This window comes from Pseudorca crassidens, chromosome 2 (assembly GCF_039906515.1).
Source record: "Pseudorca crassidens isolate mPseCra1 chromosome 2, mPseCra1.hap1, whole genome shotgun sequence".
Lineage (NCBI taxonomy): Eukaryota > Metazoa > Chordata > Mammalia > Artiodactyla > Delphinidae > Pseudorca > Pseudorca crassidens.
The window spans coordinates 100,761,877-100,783,489 of record NC_090297.1 but is presented as its reverse complement, the minus strand read 5'-3'; the positions used below and the strand labels follow the sequence as shown (position 1 = coordinate 100,783,489).

The window sequence follows — 21,613 nt, the reverse complement described above, 5'->3', positions numbered from 1 at the left end:
TATTCACTAACAAACACATTTAGCAACAAACCTTCTCTATTCCACAGAAATTATTTGCACCAAAGAACTGCATTCTATTGCCAACACCTCCAATCTTCCCGTTACCACTACCACCAGTACTTCCAAAATACCCTCCAGTCATTCTTCCAATAGGCAAGTACTGAAAAGCAAATAAATAAAACTACAAAAAAGAAAATAAATTGGTATAGATGTACTTTACAGTTGTCAGGAGCAAGTTGCTACAGGTGGCATAGAGAAGGGACTTTCGTAGCAGAGTGTTCTAATATACGGACGTAATACTGTAACAGTATAAGCCTACCTTTTTGGTTTTCCTGGTATCTATCTATCTATCTATCTATCTATCTATCTAAACTCCCTGGTTTTCCTGGTATCTATCTATCTATCTATCTAAACTCCCCACCCCCACCTCCTCCCTTCCCTCTCTCTCCCCTCTCCCTCCCCTCTCTCTCTCTCTCTCTCTCTCATACATACACACACACACACACACACACACACACACACACACACACACACACACACTTACTTTGCCCTAATTTGGCCAACTAGATCGTGCTGCATTCATCATCTTAAATAAGAAATGATTCAACCAAAAGCAAAGAAAATGTCTACGAGTTTCAAAAGCCCAGTGTTGGGATTAGGGGAAAGATTCAAGATATAAACAAGTAATAGATTTTCAGAATATATAAGTCAGAACAAAGCTTCCATCCTCTAGACCTAAGAAATATTTACCAGTTTGTAAGGAAGAAGCCTTTAAAAGGGGAAACTGAGAGAGCTTATTAGATTCTGGCAGGTACTTAAGAAAGGGTTCACAAATACCATATGCTAACACATATATACGGAATCTAAGAAAAAAAAAATGTCATGAAGAACCTAGGGGTAAGACAGGAATAAAGACACAGACCTACTAGAGAATGGACTTGAGGATATGGGGAGGGGGAAGGGTAAGCTGTGACAAAGCCAGAGAATGGCATGGACATATATACACTACCAAACGTAAAATAGATAGCCAGTGGGAAGGAGCCGCATAGCACAGGGAGATCAGCTGGGTGCTTTGTGACCACCTAGAGGGGTGGGATAGGGAGGGTGGGAGGGAGGGAGATGCAAGAGGGAAGAGATATGGGAACATATGTGTATGTATAACTGATTCACTTTGTTATAAAGCAGAAACTAACACACCATTGTAAAGCAATTATACTCCAATAAAGATGTAAAAAAAAAAAAAGAAAGGGTTCTGTAGCCCTCTACCCTCACCAAGCTAAGCTTCAGGGTTGGGGAACACAGAAATCCCAGAGAGTTAGGGCCAACTAAGAGTAGAGTGGGGCTGTGCTTTTTTTTTCTTCAGTATAACTCTAGGAAGATGACAAAACCTGAGAAGAAATGCCTGTGAAATATATATAGACAGGTAAGGCCTTAAACAGCTTCACAATTTCCCTTGTTCCAACACGTTGTGCAACTGAGCATGGTGGGATAAAGCACAGAGAACCAGCATACCTGAATAGGCCCTGAGGACTGGTATGAAGAGCAGCTCACCAACTATCTATGTGGACAAATAACTGAATACCAACCGAAATGATGAAAAGTCTCAGAGGATAGATGACTGAGAAACAAACGTCCCTCTCTACCACATGGTACTATATGGGCACCCCCAAATTTACATACAATCCCAGGGAAAGAAGAAAAATTCCCAAATTTACTGAGATAATTTCTTCCACACTAGCAGAATGAAGGCTTTAAGATATAAAGATATAAAAAAGATATAAAAATATAAAAAATATAAAGATATAAAACATCTTAAGAATTTTTAACATTTTAAGACATAAAAATCTTGTGCATACTTGAGTTTGCTGACTAAAATCACTCAGAATCATATATTCTACAAAATTTATCAGAGTACGAGAAAACCACACAGAAGGGACAGAAAAGAGATTCAGCTACCATAAGTAGAGCCATGCAAGGTGAAAACATTAGAAATTGCTCAGTGACCTGCTGTACAACTATAAATATAAAAAGAGGATTCAACCACTATACTAGGACCAAGCTCAGTTTATCACCTAGTTTGTTTATTTAGTCTAGATAGTTCTTGCTTTTTTCAATGATGTATATGGTTAGAAAACCTACACGAGGCCTATGAAAAAATACTGTCAAACAAAGAAAAGGGAACATGAAAGATGTTAAAAGGAACAGCCTATCTCTGAAAACGAACTCTAGAGAATTCAGATGAAAATTTCAGAAAACTATTTGGTATTCTCAACAGAACCAAGAAAATATGGTCTCAGTGAAAGAGGAAGATACAGTCATAAAGAAAGAACAGGCCATGTTAGAAATTCAAGAAATAGGGTGAATTAAATAGAAAAAATAAATAAGGAGGAAAGGAGCAATGGCTTAGATAATGAGCGACTCAAAGGAACTAGAGATTAGAGGCAGGACAGGAAAGAACTGATACTTCAGAAGTCAAATTGTTTCCTAATACAGGAAACAAACATAAATTGAGGAGGTGGGGGAACAAATATTAAAACAATTAGAGAAACGAAGAACAAAGGGCCAACAAACAAACAATAAGTATACCCAAACAGAAATCAGAATAAGTGACCAAAGATATCATAAGGCTTTCCTGGTCTAAAGAAATAGACTGGTGCATATAGATCCAAATGGTTGCACTGACAAAACTGTAAATCATAAGGATCAAGAAAATGCCAGAGTCCTGGCAAGGGGGAAAATATATGCATAAATACATATACTATATATTTAGGTAGAAATCTAGGTATAGATAAATGGAACTGTGATTATCCCCATTTCACAGATAACAAAAGTGTGACACAGAAAAATTATGGTATTTGCTAAGATCCCAAAATAATAAGTGGTGGTACGTGATTAAAACACAGGTCTGCCTAATGAAAACCAGTAGGGATAAATGCAAAGAATGTTATTTGGATCCAAAAACCTAAATGCACTTGCAAAGAATGAAGTAAAAAAAAAAAAGTGAAAGATTTTAATGACTAGTGAAGTCACTAAAGCCTATAATACAATGTGACTATCAAATAAGCTGACTTTAGAGTTCATTAATGACACCTACAATTAGACAAGAAATAGTCCTTTACACAGGTCAAGTTACACATTAGATTACCTAATACAGATCTGGACTCCTAAATATAACAACAATATTCAAACAGATCAACCAAAATAACAAAAGTACAAAGAATCTTGAAACATCTAGGCTGAAGAAGACAAGATTCAGAAAGGACAAGTAACCACCTTTAAAAATCTAAAGAGATGAAAAAGTGCTTAGACTTTTTCTGTATGCCTTAAGGAGAAGAAATACAGTAAGAAGAGAGAAACTACAAAGAGATTTCAATATAAGAGATTTCAACAGGGAATTCCCTGGAGGTCCACACTTTCACTGCAGGGGGCCCAGGTTCCACCCCTGGTGGGGAACTAAGATCCCGCAAGTTGCGTGGTGTGGCCAAAAAAACAAAAAGAGAGAGAGAGAGAGATTTCAACATAAAAATAAGAGCTGTGCTTAAATGACAGCCTCGGGGTTAGTGGGTTTCCAAAACTGAATATGTTCAATCACAGGAAAGAGACTACCACTTGGTAGTCACAAAGGAAATTATTAATTTCCTATAAAAGAATTAAAGCAATGGATATGTAAATAGACCAAAAAGCTTTAAAGTCCTTTTCAACACTAAGTAATTTAGATTAAGGGATAAGGCTACAGAAAAAAAAAAAATGTATGCAGTACTTCGAATGGCAGGCTAAAGAATTCCAATGTACTTAATGTGAGCAATAGACAGCCATTTAAAGGTTTGTTTTTTTTTAAGGTACATCTAAGAACAAATTTATTCTTTACTTATTCATTCATGAATTTATTTATTGCCTGCTATCTTCACAGACACTGTGCAAAGTGTTGAATATACTGAGTCAAATAAGACATGATCCCTTGCCTGCAAGCTTACAGTGAGATGTAGTAGGTACTCAATATTTGTTGAAGGAATTCATAAATACATGGTAAAGGTATACTAAGGGTACTAAGTAAAAGAAGAGGAGCATCTAAGTCAGAGTGAAAAACTAGGGAATATTTCCCAAGGGTGGTAATAATTACTCTGAGTTTTGAAGGACAAATATGAATTAACAAGATGAAAAAGGAAGGAGGATCAGCCAATAAACATATGCAAAAACTCAGAAGTATAATCTGTTTAGGGGTTAACAAGTAGTTCTCCATGAGCTTGTGTATGTGGGACATGTGAAAAGATTTGGCAAGGTGAAGGGAAGTGGCAAACACCATGCTATCCTGAAAATTATGGAAAGCCACTGAAAAAATTAGACAGTGACATTATTTGATCTGTATTTTGAAAAAGCATCCAGGACTCTGTTTTATGGTAATGACTAAATAATTCAGACCAACCTTCCTCCTAAAGATAAAAATCTGGAGGAATTTTTTGAATTATTGAAAGAATCAAAGATCTAAAAAGATAATGATGAATCATCAGGCCAAGAACAGGTTGAGGATTATAACTCAGAAAACCTAAACCAACTTCCAGTGTCAGTCAAGATGGAATAAGCCCACTATAGCCTTTCTCTCCCATTGATTACAACTAAAAACTCTGGATGAAATCCATAAAGTAACTACTTGAGGAATCTGAAAAGTAAGCAAAAGCAGGTAGATTGGGAAGAAAAGTAAAATCTTGAAGAAATGACTCATGTGAAGGCGAGTTTCCTGTTTGTTTAGTTTTTTTCCTACCTTCTCTCCTAGCATTACTAAAGTGTAAGGGCCCAGCAGAACTATAAAAGCAAAAGGAAATCCCTTTTTTTTTTTTTTCTCTTCCAGCCCTGCCCCAAAGGTGGCTCCAGTAGTGGAGCTACAGTAGCCATGGCAGCAAGGACATATGAAACCCCAGGAGAAACTCCATGTCTCTCACCAAAGGACAGGAGGACGGGACCCCTGTAAGGCTGAGGGTGAAGGGGCAATGCTAGAGAGAGCTGGAGAAGGTGATTCCCTAATTATTTGTATGACTTGGCACAAGTCCCATAGGGAAAAGGGAGGATGTGCATGTACAAGATAGACCCAAGGCAAATATAGCAAGTCCCTCTGAAATCACTATCCAAGTCCCAGAACTAATCTAATCTTGAGTGGAGCGTACATGAAACAGACGCAGAGTAACATGGCAAAAGCTTTGAAAACTGAACTGATAATGGAACCCCAGCACACAAAAGGTAAGATAGAACTTGTGATCTAAACTTGAGTTGCATATCTGCTAAAATACAAACAAACAAACAAACATTTTCCAGGGGATTTTTAACAGGACCCAGAATCTCACAACATGTCCAGGATATAATCTAAAACTTCTCAGCATTCAGAGAACTAGGAAAATGTCACATCATTCTAAGTCTCAAGCAAGCAATCAAAAATAATGAAGTACACAATGAGATAAACAATAAGAACTAGAATCTACAAAACAACAAACCACAGAAACAGATCCCAAGGGATTCCAGATATTGGCATTGCTCGACAAAAAATTTAATAAAACTAAGCTTACTATGCTCATGGAGACAAAAAAAAAAAACGAGCTTAAAAATTTCTGCAAGGAATTTGAAACTCTAAAAAGTAACATTACAGATATTTTTTAAAGAACAGAACCAGAGAATACAAGAACAGAAATTAAGGCCTAACAGATGAATTTAAAAACAGTTTAGAAACAGCTAAATAGAGAACTGGTGAACTGGAACAAAGCAGAAGAAATTATCCTGAAGGGAGCACAATAAGAAAAGAAGATGAAAGATACAAAAAAGGTAAGAAATATGGAAGGAACAGCACAGTGACCTCACTGTTATGACTTGAAAAGTTTCAACAGGCTCTCATCTAAGGGATTTTGCATTTGCTGTTTCCTCTGCCCGAAATATTCATTCCCAAAATAGCTACATGATACATTCCCTCATTTATTCAGGTCTCTAATCAGATACCACTTAATCAGAAAAAAACTTCCCCAAATACCCTATCCCAAAATATTCTCTTTTGAAGCAGTTGTCATCACCCAACATGTATTTTATTTATTCATTTATGATATGTGTCCCTTTACAAGAGTGCATACTCCATAATAGCAGAAATTTTGTCTGTTTACCACTGTTTTCCCTTAGCATCTAGAACATTTCATGGCACATAGTAGGCACTTTTTAAAATGTTGAATGAATAAATAAAAGACAGAGAAAATCACAATAGCAAAAATAAAGGCTTACGGCAAAAATACAGATGGAGTTTACAGTAAATATAAGGCAAGTATTAAGAATTTTTAGGGCAAGAATATATAATGGAGAAAAGACAGTCTGTTCAATAAGTGGTGTTTGGAAAACTGGACAGCAACATGTAAATGAATGAAATTAGAACATTCCCTAATACACAAAAATAAACTCAAAATGGATTAAAGACCTAAATGTAAGGCCACAGACTACAAAACTCTTAGAGGAAAACATAGGCAGAACACTGACATAAATCACAGCAAGATCTTTTTTGATCCACCTCCTAGAGTAATGAAAATAAAAACAAAAATAAACAAATGGGACCTAATTAAACTTAAAAGCTTTTGCATAGCAAAGGAAACCATAAACAAAACAAAAAGACAACCCTCAGAATGGGAGAAAATATTTACGAATGAAGCAACCAACAAGAAATTAATCTCCAAAATATACAAACAGCTCATGCAACTCAATATCAAAAAAGCAAACAACCCAGTCAAAAAATGGGTGGAAGACCTAAAAAGCCTTTTCTCCAAAGAAGACATACACATGGCTAAAAAGCACGTGAAAAGAAGCGCAACATCACTAATTAAGAGAAATGCAAATCAAAACTACCATGAGGTACATTCATTCAACAAGTGATATGCTCAGGGCCAGGGATCCAGCAGTGAATAAACAGACAACAATTTTAATCTCATAGAGCTTACATTCCATTGCGGGAGGAGGTAAGATAAACATCTCAAAAAAGTAAAATCTAGAGTTTGTCAGATAGTGATTGACTGCCCAGGAGTGAAACAATTCAGGGAAAAAGGACTTGAAGTGTCAGTAGGGGTTGGGGTCATCAATGTACAATACAGTGGCTAGGCTAGAACCTAGGGGAAGATGGTATTTGAATAAAGACCTGATGGAGGTGAGGGAGCAGCACATGATGATGTTGGGGAGGGGTGGGAGCATCCCAGGCAGAGGGACCAGCAGGGACAAAGAACTTGAAGTGGGAGTAGGTCTGGAGAGTCTGAGGTGGCCAGAGCGGAGTCAATGAGGAGGAGAGAAGCAAGAGATGAGGATGGAAGAGTAGGCAGGGGCAGACATGAAAGGCCTTGTGGACCACTGTCAGGACTTTGACTTTTCCATTGAGTGTGATGGGAAACTGCTGGAGAATTAGGAGCACAGCAACAGTACAATCAGACTTAGGCTTAACAGTATTATCTAGACCACCAATGCCCCAAAGGTGAGCAACAGACCTTTGGAAATGTGGCTGATGAGATGGAGGGACTGATTTTTCATTTTATTTCATTTTAATTAAATTTAAAACTCATTTCTTGATTCAGTGATTGGAAAACTTATAAGTGTGTTTGGAACAACTTGGGTATGTGAATCTATTTTTTTCAACTGTGCATTTATGAGTTTTAAATATAGATCAGGTATTTCCAATAAAAATTTTACCATCTGAGGGTTTCCCTGGTGGTGCAGTGGTTGAGAATCTGCCTGCCAATGCAGGGTACATGGGTTCAAGCCCTGGTCTGGGAAGATCCCACATGCCACAGAGCAACTAGGCCCGTGAGCCACAACTACTGAGCCTGCGCGTCTGGAGCCCATGCTCTGCAACAAGAGAGGCCGCGATAGTGAGAGGCCCGCGCACCGTGATGAAGAGTGGCCCCCACTTGCCACAACTAGAGAAAGCCCTCGCACAGAAATGAAGACCTAACACAGTCAAAAATAAATAAATTAATTAATTAATTATAGTATCTTTAAAAAAAAAACAAAAATTTTACCATCTGAAAGAAAAAAAAAAACAACCTACCATGAGGTATCACTTCACACTGGTCAGAATGGCCATCAACAAAAAATCTACAAACAGTAAATGCTGGAGAGGGTGTGCAGAAAAAGGAACCCTCCTACATTGTTGGTGGGAATGTAAATTGGTACAGCCACTATGGAAAACACTATAGAGGTTCTTTACAAAACTAAAAACAGAGCTACCATATGATCCACCACTCCTGGGCATATATCCAGAGAAAACCATAATTCAAAAAGATACATGCACCCCAATGTTCACAGCAGCACTATTTACAATAGCCAGGACATGGAAGTAACCTAAATGTCTATCCGCAGAAGAATGGATAAAGAAAATGTGGTATATATATACAACAGAATATTACTCAGCCAGAAAAAAGAATGAACTAATGCCATTTGCAGCAACATGGATGGACCTAGAGATTATCATACTGAGTGAAGTAAGTCAAACAGAGAAAGACAAATATCGTATGATATTGCTTATATGTGGAATCTAAAAAAAGGTACAAATCAACTTATCTACAAAACAGAAATAGAGTTACAGATGTAGAAAACAAACTTATGGTTACCAGGAGGTAAGATGGGAGGAAGGGATAAAATGGGACATTGGAACTGACATATACAGACTACTATATATAAAATAGATAACTAATAAGGACCTGCTACATAGCACAGGGAACTGTACTCAATATTCTGTAATGGCCTATATGGGAAAAGAATCTAAAAAAGAGTGGATATATGTATATGTATGTGTAACTGATTCACTTTGCTGTATACCTGAAATTAAAACAACATTGTAAATCAAATATACTCCAATAAAAATTTAAAAAATAATAATAATCATAATAATAATAAAATAAATAAAAGATGTTTTAGGAAAAAAAGAATCTACATGTCACATCAAGATATACTCTTTAGGGGAATTCTGTGGTGGTCCAGTGGTTAGGACTCTGTGCTTTCACTGCCAAGGGCACAGGTTCAATCCCTGGCTAGAGAACTAAGATCCTGCAAGCCATGTGGCATCGCCATAAATAAATAAATAAATAAACAAACAAACAAATATGAGGAAAAAAGATATACTCTTTAGTTCACTTAAGAGATCACCTAAAAATGTTTAAAAGGTTCTTCAAACCTCTCCCACCATCTGATATCTGACTTAGCTTAAAACTAAATGGAAGAAAGAACTAGCAGCCTTGCCTCTCTAGCCCAGGTTACTTTCTACAGTGCAGTCCATATACTATCTCTCTACCCCATCCATATACTTTTCACCACTTTTTATATTTAGACAGAAAAGTTAATCTTGCAAGTTGAATAAACAGGGTATCATGGAAGAGCTGATAGTGGTGCAGTACATTCTGGAAGGTATATATAGTTGCAAAAGCAAAGTACTTTAGGCAGAGACCAAGAATAAAATAACTAGCAATACTGCATACTAGAAATAATAATAACGGCTAACATTTATTGAGCACTTTGCACTGTTTAAGCATTTTATATTTATTAACTACTTTAATTCTCAAAACAACACTGAGGAACTTTACTAACTAATAAACAGAGGGTCAGAGATTACATAAATTATTCAAATTATTCAAGGTCAAGCAGATAACAACTGAAAGTTTGAATTTGAGCACAGGGCTATCTATCTCTTCAGTCCAAGCTCTTAAGCTGTGTGGTATCAATTAAAATTTGAAAAATAGAGGCTATCCTGAAAAAGCAGGTAGACAGTATTTCCCAAAAGATTCTTGGCAGAAACAAACAAACAACAAAGTAGACCTAATGGCAGATTAATGACAAAGACAAAAACAATTATTTTTGAAAATCAGATTATGTTTTTCATCAAAATGAAAAAAATTCCTACTTTACAATTAACATCAAAATATGCATAAAATAAAAACATGCACTTTTACATACATACTACAACCTTAATAGAATGTTTTAAAATAATGTTTCTTTAGAAGAAATTTGAGAATTCTATTTATAAATAAATACTACACTGCTATTCTTAAGCACTGTGCTTTCAGCATAGCCCTCCATCAGTATTTTCTATTATGAACATGGCTATATATCATTCTTGATTCAATTTCCTGGTTGTTCCAAACAGAAGAGAAGGTTAGTCTCAAGACCACACTTTAATTGAAATGAGAATTAACCATAAATGCCAAGTAAATATATATCTTTTAAAATATATTATCTTTCAAAAAGCTTGAAGAACTTTTCAAAGCTCAAAGAACTGAGAATCTAGTTACTACTTATATAAAGAAATGGTATGAGACACATATAACTTGTTCAAATAAAAAATGGCTCCTGGGACTTCCCTGGTGGTCCAGTGGTTAAGAATCCACCTTCCAATGCAGGGGACATGGGTTCGATCCCTGGTCAGGAAACTAGGATCCCATATGCCACAGGGCAACTAAGGCCGTGCCACAACTACTGAGACTGCATGCTCTAGAGCCCACGCAACACAACTAGAGGGCCCACATGCCACAACTACTGAGGCTGCACACTCTGGAGCCTATGTGCCGCAACTAGACAGCCCATGCACCACAACTACCTAGCCCGCATGCTCTGGAGCCCGTGCGCCACAAGTAGAGAGAAGCCCGCGTGCTGCAACAAAAAGACCCCACGTGCTGCAACAAAAATACCCCACATGCTGCAATGAAAAGACCCCACATGCAACAACCAAAAGACCTTGCATGCTGCAGTGAAGATCCCATGTGCCACAACTAAGACACAACGCAGCCAAATAAATAAATAAATAAATAAATATTTTTAAAAAATTTTTAATTGGTTCCAAAAACTGAAAAGACAATTTGTTTCCCTCTCCACCCCCCACCATTAAAGTAATAACAATAAATTGATAAAATCATATAAAATGAGAAAGATATTTACATTTCTTTGTCTTTTCAGCAGATCTGGCACAAGTTTCTTTGAGTAGATTACATAAATGCCTTGTAGCATTATTCCTGAAACAGAGGAAAGAGTTTGCATAAGTGTAATGTATCTCAAAGCAAAATCATATATAAAAGTTATGAAACATTACTGTTACAATTTTAAAGAAAGTCTTAAAACATCATAATATTTAATATATATCACATATCGTTCATAAGTGACTATAAAGGAAAAATTGTTTGTACTATTAGCAAAGATGATTTAATAACTGCCTCCTTTTAAAGTGAAAAGCTCCTTAAAAGTTTCTACCCAAGTAGCTTTCAATAACCTTTTAGTAAACAGTTCCAGATTCAGCTAAGAAATAAAATGAGAAGAGAGGATTGGGATTTTCATTACTAATTACCCCAGAAATATTCTAGCTATCTTACCTTCAAAACATAAAATAAGTAATTTTCTGAAGAGTCATTAATTATGTGAATAAGACCTCTGATCATCTCACAGATGCAGAAAAAGCTTTTGACAAAATTCAAAATCCATCTATGATAAAAATTTTCAACAGAGTGGGTACAGAGGGAACCTACATCAACATAATAAAAGCCATATATAACAAGTCCACAGCTAACATCATACTCAACCCTGAAAAGCTGAAAGTTTGTCCTGTAAGATCAGGAACAAGACAAGGATGCCCATTCTTGCCACTGATATTCAACATAGTATTGGAAGTCCTAGCCACAGCAATAGACAAGAAAATAAAAGGCACTTGAATCAGAAAGAACAAAGTAAAACTGTCACGATTTGCAGATGACATGCTATTATATATAGAAAACCCTAAAGCCTCCACCGAAAAACTGTTAGAACTAATAAACAAATTCAGTAAAGTTACAGGATACAAAACCAACATACAAAAATCAGTTGTATTTCTGTACACTAATAATGAACTATCAGAAGAGAAATTAAGAATATAATTCCATTTACAATTGCATCAAAAAGAATAACACGCTTAGGAATACATTTAACCAAGGAGGTAAAAGACCTGCACACTGAAAACTATAACACACTGATGAAAGAAATTGAAGAAGACACAAATAAATGGAAAAATCTTCTGTGTCCATGAATTAGAAGAATTAATATTGTTAAAATGTCCACACTACCTAAATGGAGTCTGGTACCAATTCCAAAATTGGAAGGGGGTTCCTCACACCAACAAGCAATTCTGGGCACCACAGCTGAGTGTCCTACAATTCAATTCTGACACCATCTACCTGGAGATAGCATCAGACTTCATAAGTTAAGGGTTCAGTCCTATAAGACTGCTACCCTCCCCTTATCCCACCAACTTCAGATGCTTGTTGCAAGCCCAGGTTGTTACCTGTGGTTCTGTCCCACTGGCTATAAATCAGAGGTTCCCATGACCTCCTCCTTGGCTTCTATTAATTTGCTAGAATGACTCAGAGAACAGAGAAACAATTTACTTACTAGAGTACTGGTTTATCATAAAAGGATATAACTCAGGAACAGCCAAGTGGGAAAGATGCACAGGGCAAGGTATGAGGAAAGGGTGAGAATCTTTCATCCTCTCTCCGAGCTCATCATTCTCCCCAAATCTCCACATGTTCACCAACCAGGAACCTCTCGAACCCTGACCTCTCAGGTTTTTACAGAGGCTTCATTAGATAGTCATGACTGATTAAATCTTTAGCCATTGGCAACTGATTCAACCTCCAGGTCCTTGCCTGTCCCCAGAGGTTGGAAGTTCCAATCCTCTAACCATGTGGTTGGCTATCCAGGCAACCGGCCCCTATCTTTAGGTGGGGTCCAAAAGTCACCTCATTAGCATAACAAGACACCTTTTCACTCTCAACATTTAGGAAATTCCAAGGGTTTGAAGAGTTGTGAGTCAGGAAAGATGGATGAAAACTAAATATATACGTGAAATATATTTTGGTCATCTGAATGACCAAATATATATATATATTTTCTTATAAATCACAATACCACACTACTGAAAGCAATCTACAAATTCAATGCAATCCCACTCAAATTTCCAATGGCATTTTTCACAGAAACAGAACAAACAATACTAAAATTTGTATGGCATCACCAAAAATGCCAATTAGCCAAAGTAATCTTGAGAAAGGAGACCAAAGCTGGAGGCATCACACTTCCTGATTTGAAACTACATTATAAAGCTATAGTAATCAAAATGGTATGGTACTGGCATAAAACCAGACACATAAATCAATAGAACAGAATAGACAGCCCAGAAATAAACCCACAGATATACAGTCAATTAATTCATGACGAAGAAACCAAAAACATACAGAATGAGGAAAGGACAGTCTCTTCAATACATGGTGTTGGGGAAACTAGACAGCCACATGCAAAAGAACAAAACTGGACCACTACCTTACACCATACACAAAAATAAAGTCAAAAGGGATCAAAGACTTGAACCTAAGATCTGAAATCATAAAACTCCTAGAAGAAAACATAGGCAGTAAGCTCCTTGACATAGGTGATGATTTTCTGGATTTAACACCAAAAGCAAAGGTAACAAAAGGAAAAATAAACAAGTGGGCTACATCAAATTTAAAAGCTTCTGCACAGCAAAGGAAACCATAAACAAAATTAAAAGGCAACCTACTAAATGAGAGAAAATATTTGCAAATCATATATCTGATAAGAGGTTAATATCCAAAGTATATAAAGAAGTCATGCAACTCAATAGCAAAAAACAATCTAATTTTAATGTGGGAAGAGGATCTGGACAGAGATTTTTCCAGAGAAGACATACAGATGGTCAACAGGTACATGAAAAGGTGCCCAACATCACTAACCTCCAGGGAAATGCAAATCAAAATCACAATGAGATATTACCTCACACCTATTAGAATGACTATTATTAAAAAGATGAGATAACAAGTGTTGGTGAGGATGTGGAGAAAAGGGAACCCTTGTGCACTACTGGTGGGAATATAAATTGGTTCAGCCACTATGAAAAAGAGTTTGGTGGCTCCTCAAAAAATTAAAAATAAAACCATATGATCTAGCAATTCTACTTCTTGGGATTTATCCAAAGGAAACAAGAATACTAACTTGAAAAGGCATATGCATCCCCATGTTCAATGCAGCATTATTTACAACAGTCAAGACATGGAAACAACCTAACTATCAATGGATAAATAAAGTGTGGAATATACATACACCCATAAAAATGAAGGAAATCCTGTCATTTACAACATTATGAATGGAACTTGAGAGCATTATGCTATATGAAATAACTCAGACAAAGAAAGACAAATACCATATGGTCTCATTTATATGTGAAATCTTAAAAAAAAAATTAAAAACTTATAGATACAGACAACAGATTGATGGTTGCCAGAGACAGAGGTGGGAGGTGGGCAAAATGAGTGAAGGGAGTTAAAAGGTACAAACTTCCAGTCATAAAATAAATCCCGGGGATGTAATATACCACATGATGAATATAGTTAGTAATATTGTATATTTGAAAGTTGCTAAGAGAGTAGATCTTGAGGGTTCTTGTCAAAACAAAAAATCTACAATTATATGTGGTAATGGATATTAACTAGACTTATTGTGGTGATAATTTTGCAATATATACATATATCAATCATTACATTATACACTTAAAAATAATATAATGTTATATGTCAATTATATCTCAACCAAAAAAAATTTTAAAGGTCAATATAATGCAGTCGTATCTTCCAAATCTCATTAAATGGTATTGAAAGTTAAAAAAAAAAGACCTCTGGGTGTCTTGAAGTTGCTAACATATACACCAGTTTAAATTTTCCAATGTATAATTTTTCTGCAGAAATGAATTGTTACAGATTAACATTTTATAATAATTTTTAAGTCTAAATATTAGTTTAATGAAGAGCAAAAGCTGTAATATTACATAAAGTACATCCTTTAACATTTTCAATAATCTAATAAATGAAAAGGTTAAGAAGTCACTGAAATCAAAGGTGGCTTTGTTTTGTTTTCAAAGCCTGTGACTATTCTCTACCACAAATCAGTAGTTCTCAAAGTATGATCCTTGCACCAGCAGCATCCACATCACTTGTTAGAAGTACAAATTCTTAAGTTTACTCCACTGAATCAGAAACTCTGGCAGGGGAGGAGAGGCCAACAACATGTGTTTTAAGAAGCTCTGCGGGTAATTCTGAAGCTTGCTAAAGTTTAAGAACCACTGTTCTAGACAGAGGAACTTTTTATTGTTACTGATTTTGTAAAATCAAAACAAGTAACTACAAACCTAATTCTTGGACTTCCCTGGTGGCACAGTGGTTAAGAATCTGCTTGCCAATGCAGGTAACACGGGTTGGCGCCCTGGTCCGGGAAGATCCCACATGCTGTGGAGCAACTAAGCCTGTGTGCCACAACTACTGAGCCTGCGCTCTAGAACCCGCAAGCCACAACTACTGAAGCCCATGCGCCTAGAGCCCATGCTCTGCAACAAGAGAAGCCACCGCAATGAGAAGCCCGCACACCGCAACAAAGAGTAGCCCCCCGCTCACCACAACTAGAGAAAGCCCGCGCGCAGCAACGAAGACCCAACACAGCCAAAATTAAATAAATAAAATAAATTAATTAATTTAAAAAAAAAGGATGATACTAAAGTTTTAAGCCAAAGTTAATGGAAGAATGATTGGGCCACTGGCAAAAACAGGAATTTGACAGTGAGAATTAGCTTGGAACTAAGTTGAGCCCTCTTCTGCAAGGGTTTCACCTAAAACAATAGTCAAACAAAAAGGTATACAATATACATAGGCAGTTGTAGATATAAGATTATCAGGTACCTTTATCAACACTAAGTAATGGCTTCCCTGCCTGTCATTTTAAAAAGTGAGAAGTTACTAGTCAGTGACCACAGTTTGCCAAATGCAAGAATGTAAAATAGGTATGTCTTCCTTTTCTCCACAGCACCCAGATAGAATTCTATACATCAATTAATATTATACAACAGAAAGAGCACATTCAATTTTTGGAAATTATTTTAATAATTAGTTTGGAATGAAAAATAAATTTGTAAAGAACAAATTCATTAAATTATTACTTACTCTTTTATTAAATCTTTATTTTCTTGAATTCCTTCTTCTAATTTCAAACTTACTTTTTCATTTTCAAACTAATTTATAAGACAAAAGAACAGTTCATCACATTTTACTTAGCAAAATAAACATGAGTATATTCATTAAGCAGCATTTCTTTGCTAACATGCTATGATGGTCAATAAGAATTATTTTCTTTGAACACAAAGAAGAACTTTTTTTGTCACACTTATGGATATCCTATAAGAATATGGGTCTCACTTTCATCAGTCTAAAATTAGGTTTGCTGAATTATCTCCAAAATGTATCCAACAATATTTTAATGTGATATTATCTTCCCTAAACATTTTGAAATGATGTTTTATCTTTCTCCTAACCCAATGTTGCATTTTCTCAAAATTTTTCTTTCACCATGCCATAAAATTGAAGAGAAACAGTTTCAAATTTAAAGTTTTATCTACAATGTCATTTTCTAATATAATAAAAAAAGACATATCAAACAAAACATCATCAGTAACGGGAACCAATAAAAATTAAAATTCTATAATTAGAATCATTAAATCAATCTTTATCTAAAGTAAATTACTATTTCCCTAGTCATTTGCATTAAGTTTCATGCAGCCTGTCTTCTGCTCATCCTAAAGTTGAAATGCAACTAATATTAATGAAACTTCAAAAAACATCATTCTTAAAATCCACATCACAGAAACAAGATAAACCCAACTTACTCTGAAATAATACTCTAGTTTTAATAGTATTATAAGATTTACTATACTATATTTTCAATTACAAATTTCATTATACCTGTAGTTCTTGAATGGCTTTCCGCTGTGCTTCAATTATTTTTCTATTTTCTTGCAACTTGTTTTCTTTCTGCTTCAGTTCAGATTCTACACTCACTTTCCACTTCTTGATCTTGTCAGTCTCCTTATACAGTTTTGAATATAGTCTGCTCATTGGTTCTGAATTCTATTATAAAATAGGTTTTCAATGACTGTTAATAGTTCAAAATTTTAGTATAACCAAACTACAGCTGCCTATTGAAAATATCCATGAGTATCTTAATAGTTGAGACCAAATCTCTCCTCAATTTATGCCCTAATACCATGCTGAAAGCTATATTAACTTTTTTCTAACTACTAAGGCAATATTAGCTACTTTACTAAGGTTACTGGTCACCTGACTAAGTTATTCCTTGATGAATAAAATCAAATAACTTCAAAATGTGCCTAAGCCAGAAGTTAGAAATCTTTAAGTCAATGAGAGAATCTGGCTGCTTAAAAGCTAAAATAAATCACTCTACATGAAATGTGTCAATTTTAGCAATGGTCTTGAAATATTTTGGTTATACAAACAGCTTAAGGATTAGCCAAAGGATATGAAGTTTAAGGTACAATGACAAGAAAAATAATAGTGAACACAAGATCTTTCATTTAGCCTGAGGTTTTATTTGGATTTTATTTGGATTTCCTGCATCATCCCTTTCCACATTATAAGGTAAATGTCAAAGGTTTGCTTTTATTTTTTTAATCACGCTACTTTCTCCTTGCTGATAGCTCTGTTATCAAAATATATGAATAAATTCCATATTTCTAAATTTGTGATACCATAATCCCAGCAACAACCAGATAGCACTTTACCAGGCCATGGAATTTCTCTTTGCTTTAAAGACATCTATGTGCCATAAGAAAGAATGATTTTTATAACTAAAATCAGAAGTACAGTATATCCTACAAATTCCTTAGACAGTAAACCAGCCAAACAATCATACCTATTAATTCAAGAATTGTTTGTAAAATACTGGCTTAATTCTCAACCTTTTCACACATTACATTCATCTCCCCTTTCCTATTCTTGATTTTTATGGTTTAAAGTTAAATTGCCCCGTAAGAATTCATGCTTTCATAACTCAGGAAAATACAGAGGCCTAGTGTTTCAGCAAATTCAAAAGAAAAGCAAAGTGGCAAAAAGGTTTTAAAGAATATAACTTAAAACCTTAACTAAATATTAATCCTTTTGAAGCTTCAAAAGAAAGATAAATACAAGTAATAATAAATGATACTCCAATTACAAGAAATTTAATATAGACAGGAAATCTTCTGACCTCAAAATCAGAGTCTTTTAGTCCCTCCTGGTAATGACAACTGTCAGAATTATCAACCTAAAAAATGAATAAATTTTTCCTATGAGAAAATACTCCTGATGATAGTTTCCAAATAGCAGCAATTAAATACTGAAGACTAGTAATCCAACAACTAAAGACTTTTTTTTCTTTTTCAAGCAAGCAATTCAATATCTAAACAGGTTATATCTATATACACTATACTTAACTGACCTGTTCAAGCATGGGCAAAAAGTCAACTTTTTGTAAAGCAGGATCTGCAAGATAAAAGACAACTGGAATTAAATATGCCAACATCCTGTTTTATATATTAAGTATTATATCTAGCTTTAATGTCAAGGCTATCAATATAATACTCTTATTTGATATCTAGCAATGTGTATTTTAAAAATGCTTCTATGTATGGTGATACATTGCTTTTCTAGTCTCCTACCTGAATCAATGTTTTTCCCATTTTTGGAGAAATTAGTCATTGCAAATGGAAAACCAAAATCATCTTCAACACATTTGTTGAAACCCTAGAAACACAAAGAAGTTCTTAAACACACTGTCTCATACCACTCTAATAACTAGCAGTGTAATATGTAATTACATATACAGTATACATCTGCTTAAAAAAGTGACTATAATTGTAAATCCTTTAATGTATACATAGTGTTAAATATATCAAACGATTTTGCCCTGTAAACAAAGCAAAATTTTTTAATTTTCACTTATAAGAGAAAGCTAAACTAAAATTACATGATACATGCTTTGTAAGTACTCAGTAATAATTTTAGTGATTTTAATTAGTAGCTTAGAATATTGGCTTTCTTCAATTTCATTATGATCTTTCCCCTGGTAGAATTGAGAATTTTCTTCACTGAATAGCATTTTAATATTATACTCTTTGGCTATAGAGACATAAGAATTTTTCTACAACATAGAAAATTAAAATATTCATTGCTTCATCCTATTTCCAACATAAAGTTCCACATAAGAAATTTATTTTTTTAAAGAGAAAGATAGATCAATGGAACAGGATAGAAAGCCCAGAGATAAACCCACACACATATGGACACCTTATCTTTGAAAAAGGTGGCAGGAATGTACAGTGTAGAAAGGACAGCCTCTTCAATAAGTAGTGCTGGGAAAACTGGACAGATACATGTAAAAGTATGAGATTAGATCACTCCCTAACACCATACACAAAAATAAGCTCAAAATGGATTAAAGACCTAAATGTAAGGCCAGAAACTATCAAACTCTTAGAGGAAAACATAGGCAGAACACTCTATGACATAAATCACAGCAAGATCCTTTCTGACCCACCTCCTAGAATAATGGAAATAAAAACAAAAATAAACAAATGGGATCTAATGAAACTTCAAAGCTTTTGCACAGCAAAGGAAACCATAAACAAGACCAAAGGACAACCCTCAGAATGGGAGAAAATATTTGCAAATGAAGCAACCGACAAAGGATTAATCTCCAAAATTTACAAGCAGCTCATGCAGCTCAATAACAAAAAAACAAACAACCCAATCCAAAACTGGGCAGAAGACCTAAATAGACATTTCTCCAAAGAAGATGTACAGACTGCCAACAAACACATGAAAGAATGCTCAACATCATTAATCATTAGAGAAATGCAAATCAAAACTACCATGAGATATCATCTCACCCCAGTCAGAATGGCCATCATCAAAAAATCTAGAAACAATAAATGCTGGAGAGGGTGTGGAAAAAAGGGAACCCTCTTGCACTGCTGTGAATAGGTTCAGCCACTATGGAGAACAGTATGGAGGTTCCTTAAAAAACTACAAATAGAACTACCATACGAGCCAGCAATCCCACTACTGGGCATATACCCTGAGAAAACCAAAATTCAAAAAGAGTCATGTACCAAAATGTTCATTGCAGCTCTATTTACAACAGCCCAGAGATGGAAACAACCTAAGTGCCCATCATCGGATGAATGGATAAAGAAGATGTGGCACATATATACAATGGAATATTACTCAGCCATAAAAAGAAACGAAATTGAGCTATTTGTAATGAGGTGGATAGACCTAGAGTCTGTCATACAGAGTGAAGTAAGTCAGAAAGAAAAAGACAAATACCGTATGCTAACACATATATATGGAATTTAAGAAAAAAAATGTCATGAAGAACCTATGGGTAAGACAGGAATAAAGACACAGACCTACTGGAGAACAGACTTGAGGATATGGGGAGGGGGAAGGGTGAGCTGTGACAGGGCAAGAGAGAGTCATGGACATATACACACTAACAAACGTAAGGTAGATAGCTAGTGGGAAGCAGCCGCATGGCACAGGGAGATCAGCTCAGTGCTTTGTGACTGCCTGGAGGGGTGGGATAGGGAGGGTGGGAGGGAGGGAGACGCAAGAGGGAAGAGATATGGGAACATATGTATATGTATAACTGATTCACTTTGTTATAAAGCAGAAACTAACACACCATTGTAAAGCAATTATACCCCAATAAAGATGTTAAAAAAAATTATTTTTTTAATTTTTTTTTTTTTTTTTTTTGCCACACTGTGCATAATGTGAGTTCTTAGTTCCCTGACCAGGGACTGAACGCATGCCCCCTGCAGTGAAAGTGCGGAGTCAACCACTGGACTGGCCAGGGAAGTCCCCACATGAGAAATTTAAATAAATTACTAAAAAAAGCTCTATTCCTCCTTTCCTATAAGAACCTACTACACGTACGAACTTCCCGTTTATCCTGTCAACCCAGAAGCTCAGAGTCAAATTTTAACCTCAAACACTGATTTTTACCAGTATGTCAACATATTTGTCCAAATTTTCTTAATTTTCCTTGATCCTAATATTCTTCTAATTTATATTTTACTATTTCATTGTATATGTTCATAAGTTGCTTTAAATCATTTAAAGAAAGAGGATTAAAGTAAGCAGGTTCCATTATGTATGCAGAATTCCAAAGCACCAGTAATTATTTCTTTAAATGAATGATGCCTAAACACATTAAGTGTGCTCATTATTCATTCAAAGAAATGCTATGCAAAATTCTTGGGTAAATCAGAACATATTTACTGAAAAAAATTATATCACCAGTAAGAAAGTTCACTTTGCCTCATTTACCTAATGAATAAATGCAAATTTACCTTGAAGAAATCAGAATCTCCTCCCAAAGTCTGAGGTTTCACTGCAGATACTTGACTGCTACTTAATCTCGGTGGTACAAACAATTTAAAGGGCTTCTGCTTTTCCATTTTCTCTTCCAGTCGTAATTATCTATTGCTCAAGATGGGGGAGAAAGTGTTTTACATTGTTTCATTAATGCACTACTTATTCTATAATAAATGGGTATATAAAGGAATGCGTGAAACATTTGCTACCATGGAAGCCTACGGTGTCCCTTACTGCCGTGGTGTTCAAAGCAGAAACATCCCCTATTTGTCCCCACCATCCCCCCACCACCAATGGCCACGCTGGCGACGTCCATGGATAATAGA

The 21,613-nt window shown here is 35.4% G+C and overlaps 1 protein-coding gene across 2 annotated transcripts in view; it reads right to left on the bottom strand.

The window, feature by feature from the left end:
• The window catches only part of SYCP1 (synaptonemal complex protein 1), a 157,933-nt gene extending 136,563 nt beyond the window's left edge, over positions 1-21,370 (bottom strand). For both annotated transcript variants that reach the window (XM_067713404.1, XM_067713413.1), the window contains exons 1-7: positions 21,263-21,370; positions 18,566-18,650; positions 18,346-18,389; positions 18,115-18,171; positions 16,815-16,979; positions 16,020-16,087; positions 10,930-11,003 (exon numbers count right to left, since the gene is read on the bottom strand). In XM_067713404.1, the coding sequence (XP_067569505.1) occupies positions 10,930-11,003; positions 16,020-16,087; positions 16,815-16,979; positions 18,115-18,171; positions 18,346-18,389; positions 18,566-18,650; positions 21,263-21,370 (601 nt within the window). The remainder of the gene's footprint in view (positions 1-10,929; positions 11,004-16,019; positions 16,088-16,814; positions 16,980-18,114; positions 18,172-18,345; positions 18,390-18,565; positions 18,651-21,262) is intronic.
• Between the last annotated feature and the right edge of the window lie 243 nt (positions 21,371-21,613).